Below are 11,885 nucleotides of genomic sequence, written 5' to 3' on the forward strand. Positions count from 1 at the left end.
CGGACCCTCCACCTCCAAATCGATCCCGCTCCAGAGTACAGGCCTCGGTGTAACGCTCATTCCTTCGACGATAAACGCGAGTCCGACCATCACCCCTGGTGAGACAAAACTGCATCTCGTCAGTGAAGAGCACTTTTTGCCAGTCCTGTCTGGTCCAGGGAAGGTGGGTTTGTGCCCATAAGCGACGTTGTTGCCGGTGATGTCTGGTAAGGACCTGTCTTACAACAGGCCTACAAGCCCTCAGTCCAGCCTCTCTCAACCTATTGTGGACAGTCTGAGCACTGATGGAGGGACTGTGCATTTCTGGTGTAACTCGGGCAGTTGTTGTTGCCATCCTGTACCTGTCCCGCAGGTGTGATATTCGGATGTACCGATCCTGTGCAGGTGTTATTACACGTGGTCTGCCACTGCGAGGACAATCAGCTGTCCTTCCTGTCTCCCTGTAGTGCTGTCTTAGGCGTCTCTCAGTACGGACATTGCCATTTATTGCCCTTGCCACATCTGCAGTCCTCATGCCTCCATGCAGCATGCCTAAGGCACGTTCACGCAGATAAGCAGGGACCCTGGGCATCTTTCTTTTGGTGTTTTTCAGAGTCAGTAGAAAGGTCTCTTTAGTGTCCTAAGTTTTTATAACTGTGACCTTAATTACCTACCGTCTGTAAGCTGTTAGTGTCTTAACGACCGTTCCACAGGTGCATGTTCATTAATTGTTTGTGGTTCATTGAACAAGCATGGAAAACATTTGTTTAAACCCTTTACAATAAAGATCTGTAAAGTTATTTGGATTTTTACAAAATGATCTTTAAAGTACAGTGTCCTGAAAAAGGGACGTTTCTTTTTTTGCTGAGTTTATGTGTGTGTGTGTTTGTGTGTTTGTGTGTTTATATTTTTCATCTAACAAAGGAGTTCTTTACATATAATTTCTTTAAATATAATTACTGTGATTAAATGTGTGTGTGTGTATATATATATATATATATATATATATATATATATATATATATATATATATATATATATATATATTAAATATACTGTATTCAAGTGAAAAAAAAATATTTTTAGAACTTTTAGATTCTATAGCTATAAGGTTCTTTTTTATATAAAACTGTCTGCTATATGACGACATACTTCCGGGACAAAAACAGCAATAATTCATGTATGTCCACACTGAAATATTCAAATATGAAAACCTTTTGTTGTGTTAAAAAAAAGACCAAACAATGAGAAGCAAATCATAATTCCTGTAAAAAAAAAAAAAAAAAAAGAGTGAGTACTGTGTGTATTTGTTTATTTTTAAAAGAGAGAGAAAGAGAGAAATACTTTCCCAGGCCCATCTTTTGAGTCATCTGGTTCTCTTAAATGAGTAGAAACGGTCCATTAGCATTAGGAGATGTTGGACCAGAGGGTTGGGAATGGGATGGTTGATGATATGGTTGTTATAATGTTATCCAGAAGTTGAACAGAATGTGGTGAACTTCAGAAACTTAAGTCTATCTTTCCCACTGAGCTGAACCCCAGAGAGTAAACCTGCTTACTGACAGCTATGATGTCATGGAAACTTTAAAAATGGCAGAGAGGGGCAGGGTGTGTGTGTGTGTGTGTGTGTGTGTGTGTGTGTGTGTGTGTGTGTGTGTGTGTGTGTGTGTGTGTGTGTGTGTGTGTGTGTGTGTGTGTGTGTGTGTGAGAGAAAGAAAGAATGTGCGTCTATGTTTGTGTGTCTGTGCTTTCCATAGTGTGGGGTCAGGATGCAGTGAAGCTCAATCTCTTGAGTGCTTTGCAGATTTAATTCCCAAGGTCACGATTGGGTCAGTTTATCATAGAGGAGCTGTGTGAGTGTGTGTGTGTGTACACACCACATTCTCAAGAGGATGTACCAGAAATGGGAGAGTGCATGCATATGTGTGAACATACAAATTGCCATATTTAAACCCATACAAACAAACACATACTGTACACCCAACTGTCTGTAGTCCATCTGCCAGAAACGAATGCAACAAAACAGATGGTGAGATGAGGGGAAAAGAGAAAGATTAGAAAAAACAACATTTGCTTACTGTAACTTACTCTACAGACAGACAAACAGACAGACGGATAGACGGATGGATGGATGGCCAAATAGATAGATAGATCTTTATTCATTGCCTTGAGATGATCTCTCTCTCTCTCTCTCTCAGCCTTTGCCAGTTTGCCAGGCTTGATGGAGCACTTGACGGTCAACTACAAATACTGGAAGAACTTGGATGAGATGAAGTGTAAAAGCCTGCGACCTCCGCCTCCTCCATGACCCTGATGAACCCTACCCTCCTTGGCTGAAAGGTCAGAATTAATGCCTTGAATGTAGCATCTCTGCCTGACCTCAAAGATTCCATCCACTGAACGCAGATCAGCAGCCCTGTTTTCCTGACGACGCTCCACCCCTAGCGACAATGGCCTCGGTTACAAGGGTAAAACACAAACGAACGACGAATGCACTTTAACCAGTCCTCCTTCAGCATCTTTAACTCTCTTCTATTTTTTTAAATCCTTCTGTGTCTTTTTGGCTGTTTTTAACTACTAGACAATGATTTTTGTAATTGCATTCTTGTCTGAAAGGAGATCATGATGGATTTTAGTCCAGTTTAATACAGTATATATACTATATACACTCAACTTTGGGGTATACAGTGGGACTAAAATCATTTATGCTCAGAGAGCTCTGTAACCAAACACAAACCCATGCACATTTATATATACTTTATAAACAGATATGAACTCATGGATCACAGATCTGAATGCCAAAAGGGCTTCATTTGGATTCTGAAACAGTTTTCCACGATGCCTAAATGTTGGATGGCTAAACCCATTTACAATTGCCTTGTACTGAGATGTACAGAGGACCGAGTAGTGAACCTTGAGGCACACTACAATTTTCCTTCAGTACCAGCCCACCTGCTTCTTACTGTTTTGATAAAACTGGACAAGGATGGAATATTTTGACTGAATATTGTCAACAGAATTAAATATCAATTTGCCAAACCGGCAGAACTGAAGACATGTTTGTATTCGGATAATCGATCTGTATAAACCAGCACCGAGCATGATTCAGTGTTTAAGAATGTAAAACTGCGACGGATCAGCTCACCGAGGGCCGTCATTATTCCGGCGATTTCTGTATCAGAACGATTTAAGCCTTTCTCAGACTCCAAGGACTGGTGTGTATTAATCAATAATTTTGATATAATTAGACAACAATAAAACAGAATATATTTTGCAAAACACTGTATATCCAGACACATACTGTACCAACATGAAGCTTGTGTGTGTGTGTGTGTGTGTGTGTGTGTGTGTACTCGGATGTTATGACAGATGAGAACATTTTACACTTTTTTTGAACGTTAGAGTTAACAGTCCTATTTCACCGCCGTATGGACACAACATTCCCTAGTCATCAATGTTATACTGTGTGTAAACCTTCATTTCAGAACCTAAACTACAGCTCAGCCTCATAATGAGACCACCCATACGCTGACATTTGCTCATGTTGATGGGTGGCTTGCACATGTTTTAAGTGTTATACCATTTTTAAGTATTTATTAAGGAGCACAGATGTACAGTATATTCCTCCATAATCTCGGGTCTACTATTACCTAGACAAACTGTCTTAGTTTGTCTGTACTGTCTTGGTTAGAATTAATCTTTTGTAAATGGTGTGTTTATAATCAAACACATTGACGAGTTTTAAACATGTTTCTGATGCCATTTAGACTTTGTGACAGGGACTGAAAAAGAACGATTTTCTCTATTTGAACGAAACATGGCTTTGTTTAGATTTCTTCAATCAGTCACACTGACCGGTGAGTGTTTGAAAACTGTTCAAAAACTCAAGTGTTTTTACTAAATCTTGCTGGTAGTGTAATTTGTTATCTTGGCTGCTTACCTACTACCACCTAATTTTTACCTAATAAAAAAAATTAATCATTTAAGATTTTATGTTCTAAGTGAAACAGGCAGTTGGACGTATAGCTAAACAGTGTTGGCTTACAGACAGGCTTAGTTCAGATTTATTAATTGTTTATATTTGGTTGAAGTTTGGCCGTCTAATCTTTATGTCTTGTGTAGAATCGGTCTTAAAGAGCCCTTGAGCAGAATCATGAGAACATCACCTTTACATCACATTGACTGTTCTAGAACATACCAGCAAAACATCACAAAAACTGAGAGTTCTAGAATGTTCTGAAACATCTAGAGTTCTGGGACTGCATCACAAAGTTAGATTTTTCTACTATGGTCTTGGTCCCGAATTGTTCTGTTCTTACCAAAAATCAAAACACTGCCCCAGTGGCCAAAGCAGTAAGTGTTGTTGTCTGTATGGGCACATGTGTGCTCCATTTTTTGGGTGAAATATCCACTGAGGGGTGCCAAAAACGAGTTGTCAAGCGAGTTGTTTTCAGCTGTACAGGTTGTAATACAGTGAAGAGGAATTCATATTTTGTAAACTGTAACCACCACCACCCACCCTCCCATGCTTGTTAGTGAGTTGGCATAATGTGGCCGATCCTAGGGTACTGGAACTCGGAGACAACATGCCGACTTCCCATGTGATCATATTGCAGAGGCAGCATTTTTTTTGTTTTTACAATGAGATTGTAAAATACTCCAGATAGCACATTTTTGATGATGCAGCTGGAGCAGCTCGCAAGATTTTGATTTTTCCTCTTTCCTGTCCTCTCATCCTTCCTGATTTTATCTGTTTCCCCCCCTTTTTTGTTTAATGTAATCAGAAGAGTGGAGGAGTGGTTTCAGTAACACTTTCTATGAAGCTTGTATATTAAACAGATTTTAAAAGTATTCTTAACGCATTATGAAGTAGGGATGCACAATATATTAGTGAAAGTATTGATATCTGCCAGTATTACCAATATTTAAAGCTGATCATATCAGTTTAGTTTTTCCGGTAAACATACACTAGCTGATATCATCTGCTTCAAATATTTGCAAACAGTAAACTCCTTTTCTATGCCACAAAATTACTAAACTGTTACCCATCTTTTTGGTCTCATATTAAAATATTTTAGTATCTTAAAGCATACAAAATTCTTTATTGTGAACTTAAAACAAAGATATAAATAAAGCACATAGATTTATAACATGGGCCATCATATTGGTTATCGGTCATAATACAAATAACTATCAGCTCAGCGAGTTAAGACGCTGACTACCACCCCTGGAGTCACGAGTTCGAATCCAGTGCGTGCTGAGTGACTCCAGCCAGGTCTCCTAAGCAACCAAATTGGCCCGGTTGCTAGGGAGTAGAGTCACATGGGGTAACCTCCTCGTGGTCACCATAATGTGGTTCTCGCTCTCAGTGGGATGCGTGGTGGGTTGTGCATGTATGCCGCGGAGAATAGTATGAAGCCTCCACACGCGCTATGTCTCCACAGTAACACACTCAACAAGCCATGTAATAAGATGCGCGGATTGACGGCCTCAGACGCAGAGGCAACTGAGATTCGTCCTCCACCACCCAGATTGAGGCGAGTCACTACGCCATCATGAGAACGTAGAGAGCACATTGGGAATTGGGGAGAAAAGGGGAGAAAAATAAAAAAAAATTAGCTTTGTAAAACTTTGCATCCCACTATGCCTTTACAAAGAATTGTAAGCACTGTTACATTATAATGCTTAGCCATTCATTTTAACAATTTTAAATGGCATAATGTATTAAAACCCAAGATCATCATCTGATCTATGAACACATGAAACTGAATGTTGATTATGTTTTATTTCAATATACTCTTTAAATGTATATGCGCAAAGAGGTTAGTATTAAACTTCATTTTCACTGTGGTTTAAGGTATTTACGTTTTAATTGTACAAGATCTATAATATGGCATAATGAATGCAATTTAAATGCCTTGATACACATGCTTCATAGAAAGTGCTCCAGTGGTTTATCTTCGAAACAATGTTTAACACTGCTATAAGATTATGTATGGCCAGTCAACAGCTTTAGTGTGTATTCACACAATTTCTGCCAGTTTATTCCTTTATTTAGAGCTACCCAGACTGTGCAACTGTAGTCAAAGGAAGAAAAGGATTAAAAGATGTTTTAGGTTTGCTATGAGTTGTGTTAAGAGTTTAGATATGACCTGCAGTGAAAATGATGAGGAAACCCTCTTGTGGTGAATCCTGAGAACTGCACACATTCCTGAAATCCATTGATGGTTGTACAATAACAAGCCTCAAAGAACTCACAAATATGTTTGTTTGTTTCTTAGGAAAGATTGTTTTGTTCATTTTCATAGCAGTATAATCGATGATCGGTGGTAAAGGAATCCAAAACAAACCCCCTCATTCTTTTAATATTGCTATTGTTCAAAGTCTTCATCAGAAACAGACAATTTTTGATTTTTTGATTTTTGATTTTATTTTTTACATGACTGTGCCCCATTTATGGACAGGAGATTGCCAAACAGTAATTTATTGTACATAGGTACATTTTATTCTATAATTTTCTTTCATGACGGATACATTAGGATAAAGATTATAGCTACAGCAAGGTTTCAGGGTACGGATGTTTTGTGACATCCTGTTGTGTTTTGGCTTGGTTAAAGTGAAACTAGTTTCAGTTGTACATTCCCATCCATTTTAATGCTGTGTATAGATTGTATTTGTGTGTGTGCGCTGCAGACCAACTCCATTATACGGCTGTATTGACTGATCAAAGGCACAGTAACATTTTGTGAAGGTGATATACACTGTGCTCACGCTTCTTTCAAAGAATATTTTACCCAAAAATGAAAATTCTCTCATCATTTACTCACTCTAATGCCATCCCAGATGTGTATGACTTTCTTTCTTCTGCAGAACACAAGCAAAGATTTTTAGAAGAATATTTCAGCTCTGTGGGTCCATACAATGCAAGTGAATGGTGACCAGAACTCTGAAGGTCCAAAAAGCACATAAAGGCAGCATAAAAGTAATCCATAAGACTCCATAAGTTAAATCCATGTCTTCAAAAGCGATATGATAGGTGCGGAAAAAAACTGATCAATATTTAAGTCCTTTTTTACCATGAATCTCCATTTTCATTTTCACATTCTTCTTCTTTTTTTTTTTTTTTTTTTTTTTACAATTCACATTCTTCATGCATATCCCCATGTACTGGTTGGGGCTGGTCAAAGGTGGAGTTTTATAACATTTTTGTGTGCAGCTGTGTTGTGTTCTGTTGTTAGTATCACTGTTGTGGACCTGTTTTTAGATAAACAAAACAAGTTTTTGCTTGAACACCCCATGTCGTGAGGGGGCTGCATGAACTGTTGGTCTCCTGCAGTCTCATGATCAACGGTCAGTCAATAGTTTCAGTAAATAAAACATTAGATTTCAGTTTGTTCCTCACCAAACCTTATCGTTTCCTTTCATAACAATCATGAGTCTCATGGAATAATTTATTAGACTTCTGAATTATACTGTTGCATCCTTTTGAAGCTTGAAGTGGTGGTCACCATAAACTGCCATTGTATGACATCTCTGAGCACAATATTTTTTCACAATTTCTCCTTTTGTGTTAAGAAAAAGAAAGAAAGCCATATGGGGTTATAACAACACAGGGGTGAGTAAACAATGACTGAATTTTCATTTTTGGGTGATATAACCCTTTAAGTATCAACTTTGTCTTTTTGATGTTTCTCCTCAAATTCCTTAGGAGAAATAAAAATAGAAAGTCAATTGTTGACTTACAGTAAGACTATAGAGCTATAAAATTCACGTGAATTACTTACAGTTGTGCTCAAAAGTTTGCATACCCTGGCAGAAATTGTGAAATTTTGGCATTGATTTTGAAAATATGACTGATCATGCAAAAAAAACTGTCTTTTATTTAAGGATAGTGATCATATGAAGCCATTTATTATCACATAGTTGTTTGGCTCCTTTTATATCATAATGAATCACCCAACAGAAATTACCCAAATGGCCCTGATCAAAAGTTTACATACCCTTGAATGTTTGGCCTTGTTACAGACACACAAGGTGACACACACAGGTTTAAATGGCAATTAAAGGTTAATTTCCCACACCTGTGGCTTTTTAAATTGCAATTAGTGTCTGTGTATAAATAGTCAATGAGTTTGTTAGCTCTCATGTGGATGCACTGAGCAGGCTAGATACTGAGGCATGGGGAACAGAAAAGAACTGTCAAAAGACCTGCGTAACAAGGTAATGGAACTTTATAAAGATGGAAATGGATATAAAAAGATATCCAAAGCCTTGAAAATGCCAGTCAGTACTGTTCAGTCACTTATTAAGAAGTTGAAAATTTGGGGATCTCTTGATAACAAGCCAAGGTCAGGTAGACCAAGAAAGATTTCAGCCACAACTTCCAGAAGAATTGTTCAGGATACAAAGAAAAACCCACAGGTAACCTCAGGAGAAATACAGGCTGCTCTGGAAAAAGACAGTGTGGTTGTTTCAAGGAGCACAATATGATGATACTTGATCAAAAATGAGCTGCCTGGTCGAGTTGCCAGAAAGAAGCCTTTACTGTGCCAATGCCACAAAAAATCCTGGTTACAGTATGCCCAACAAAACCTTGACATGCCTCACAGCTTCTGGCACACTGTAATTTGGAGTGACGAGACCAAAATAGAGCTTTATGGTCACAACCATAAGCGCTATGTTTGGAGAGGGGTCAACAAGGCCTATAGTGAAAAGAATACCATCCCCACTGTGAAGCATGGTGGTGGCTCACTGATGTTTTGGGGTGTGTGAACGGGCACGGGGAATCTTGTGAAAATCGATGGTAAGATGAATGCAGCATGTTATCGGAAAATACTGGCAGACAATTTGCATTCTTCTGCACGAAAGCTGCACATGGGACGCTCTTGGACTTTCCAGCACGACAATGACCCTAAGCACAAGGCCAAGTTGACCCTCCAGTGGTTACAGCAGAAAAAGGTGAAGGTTCTGGAGTGGCCATCACAGTCTCCTGACCTTAATATCATCAAGCCACTCTGGGGAGATCTCAAATGTGCGGTTCATGCAAGACGACCAAAGACTTTGCATGACCTGGAGGCATTTTGCCAAGACGAATGTGCAGCTATACCACCTGCAAGAATTTGGGGCCTCATAGACAACTATTACAAAAGACTGGATGCTGTCATTGATGCTAAAGGGGGCAATACACAGTATTTAGAACTAAGGGTATGCAGACTTTTGAAAAGGGGTCATTTCATTTTTTTCATTGTTGCCATGTTTTGTTTTATGATTGTGCCATTCTGTTATAACCTACAGTTGAATATGAATCCCATAAGAAATAAAAGAAATGTGTTTTACTGCTCACTCATGTTTTCTTTAAAAATGGTACATATATTACCAATTCTCCAAGGGTATGCTAACTTTTGAGCACAACTGTAGCTCAGATTTGTTTGTTTTTTTTGTTTTTTAATCTTGGAAGAATTTGATGAGAATTATTAGAGTTCAACTGACTTTTAAAGCAGACCTTGGTATCTTGGCAAATCAGAGCACAGGTTGAGATATTTGGTGAGATCTCTTCTTAAAATCTAGAGGTGGCGCATGAGATAAATGGTTTTCTTTTTTTGTCTGAGATGCAGGAAACTTAACCAAAAGTCTCAAATTGTTCTCAATTAAATCTCATTGCTGTCTTGGAGAAACAATTGAGATCTTAAATATCCCTTTTCCACCGACATGGTTCGGGCGCGGGTTCCTGGGCCGGTGCGAATTCTTGAACTTTTCAGCGTGTTTCCACAGCAGAAAAGGCCGTTCCAGGGCCGAAAACCTGGTTCGACACTGTCCCCAAAAGCCTGCTGGTCTCCACGCAGGAACCGATTATGTCATGGGGTTGGAGGATGGGATAATGTTTCATCACCACAATTTTCCCAAACAACAACAGTAGCTACCATCTGCAGCAAAGAGTACTTCACAAGTACCCCACAAAATTATCAGACATCAAAAGCGTTCAGATAACGCGGATGAAACAAGCACTCTACTTGCGATATGGTCTTTACGGAGATCCAAGATTAACTATAGAGATCGCAAAGGGGAAAAAAATCATCTATGAGAAGATCCAGCATGAAATCATGTACGCCGGCTTCTATCAGACAGTTGACCAAATTATAAACAAATTCAAAAACACTTAAGGGAGTGCAGGAACCATAAGAAGGACCTAAACAAAAGCGACTGGACGGAACAGCATTTTGGACTCGGACACCGACCAGCCTGCTAACTAACTAACTGCTATAAAATTCAGCCAGTAACACTCATGATAAACAGTGAATCGCCGGTGTCCTCTGCTGCTGATCTCAGTAAGTTATAATATTTGCCAACTTTGCTAGCTTTCCTTACACTGTCGTCATCTTATTTTGTGCATTGTTTTGTTCAATAATGGGATTTTTGTCCATCTACTCACTAACTTTGGAAGATCACGGCTATCTGTTAAGTAAACTTAGGTATTCTCAATCAAGACATAAACATAATATTATATGCTATGGCAAAACTCCAAATAAATCATCTGCTACACCAATGTTAATAATGATTCAATTCCACTGTTACAGTTTACAGAATTTAGCAAGTTAAGCCACAGTTCATACAATATAATGTAATTACATCACCTGTCATCTTTAGCGTTGATGTCGTCTCTGTCGATCTTGTTTATGCAATGTAATAACAATGGATTGCATTACTCCGTATATTTAAATATGTCCTCAAAAACAAGAGTAAAAACTGGACACAAGCACTGTTGTGGCACGCCATGTTTATTTATGGGCAGGTAAAGTAGTCGCGTAACCCATTACGTCACCGTTCGGTTCTGAAGTCAGTGGAAAAGTGTGGTCGGCTTACGAAAGACTCCAGATTGCCCCGGCCATGAACCAGCAGAGCACAGGCTCGGCACGCGAACCATCGCCATTGGTGGAAAAGGGCTAAAAGACATTTCATGTGTGTTTTTTTTTCTTTCTTATAGTCTCTGTTAGGCCTGAGCTTTCACAATTAACAAATTCATCTTTGACTGCCAATCTGCTTTTTTATTATTAGTATTATTATTATTAGTTTTTAAGAGGGTTTGTGGTCTACAGCTCAGACAAATCTTGATGTGATCCGTTTGGTTTAGGGCTCTGGTTCTGGGTTAAGAGCCAAGAGAGATAAGTCATAGGACATTCTAGAACTTATAATGGAAGTGTATGTCATAAAATGATGCATCTATTCCCCTCTTTTCCTGTTCGCCTCCATTCTCGTCCTCTCTCTTCCTGTCTTTCTCTGTTAAGTGTTAAAAAAGCTACTGTAGTATGTCAAATCAGGGCTCCTGTAGACCTACATTGTCCTGCCCCAGAGCAAACAGTTTCATACTGTCAGACACAGATTTATAGGTAATTTAGAAGAAAATATGAACAAAATGAATCTCTGTACAAGTTCAGATGTTTAACAATGAATTTATATGGACTATTTTCCAGATATGAATATAATTATGTAACGATTCTAGAGACTGTATTCAGGGACCTGCCTTAATTGCTTTTATTGACAGACAACGGGCTAAACCTGTCCTCATTCACTTTACACAGAGCATTGCTTAGGGAGATTACATTCTGGCTCAGGTGTATGAAATGTGTTGTCATGGCGACCATTGTAGTTTCATTCTTTGATTCCAAAGTTCTATTGTGATATTAAAGGTACTGCAAGCGATGATAGCTTGTAAATAACTTTTGAGGCTTATTCCAAAATGTTGATTCACAAATATATGTGCTTAGATCTGTGAACACACATTATGGATGGATGGATGGATGGATGGATGGATGGCATTTGTGTCTGGGACAATCAATGTAAACCGCGTCTCAAACGAGCCCCAGTCAGAGACAGTCCACCTCACCGCATGTCTCGAAACACTCACGTTA

At 38.8% G+C, this 11,885-nt stretch overlaps 1 protein-coding gene across 2 annotated transcripts in view; it reads left to right on the forward strand.

Annotated features, from left to right (window-relative positions):
* The window catches only part of LOC127430976 (high affinity cAMP-specific and IBMX-insensitive 3',5'-cyclic phosphodiesterase 8B-like), a 76,799-nt gene that overhangs the window by 57,461 nt on the left and 7,453 nt on the right, over positions 1–11,885 (forward strand). For both annotated transcript variants that reach the window (XM_051681117.1, XM_051681116.1), the window contains exon 22: positions 2,178–2,319. In XM_051681117.1, coding sequence (XP_051537077.1) covers positions 2,178–2,287 — 110 coding nt within the window. In that variant the 3' untranslated portion in view covers positions 2,288–2,319. The remainder of the gene's footprint in view (positions 1–2,177; positions 2,320–11,885) is intronic.

Source organism: Myxocyprinus asiaticus, chromosome 40 (assembly GCF_019703515.2).
Source record: "Myxocyprinus asiaticus isolate MX2 ecotype Aquarium Trade chromosome 40, UBuf_Myxa_2, whole genome shotgun sequence".
Taxonomy (NCBI): domain Eukaryota; kingdom Metazoa; phylum Chordata; class Actinopteri; order Cypriniformes; family Catostomidae; genus Myxocyprinus; species Myxocyprinus asiaticus.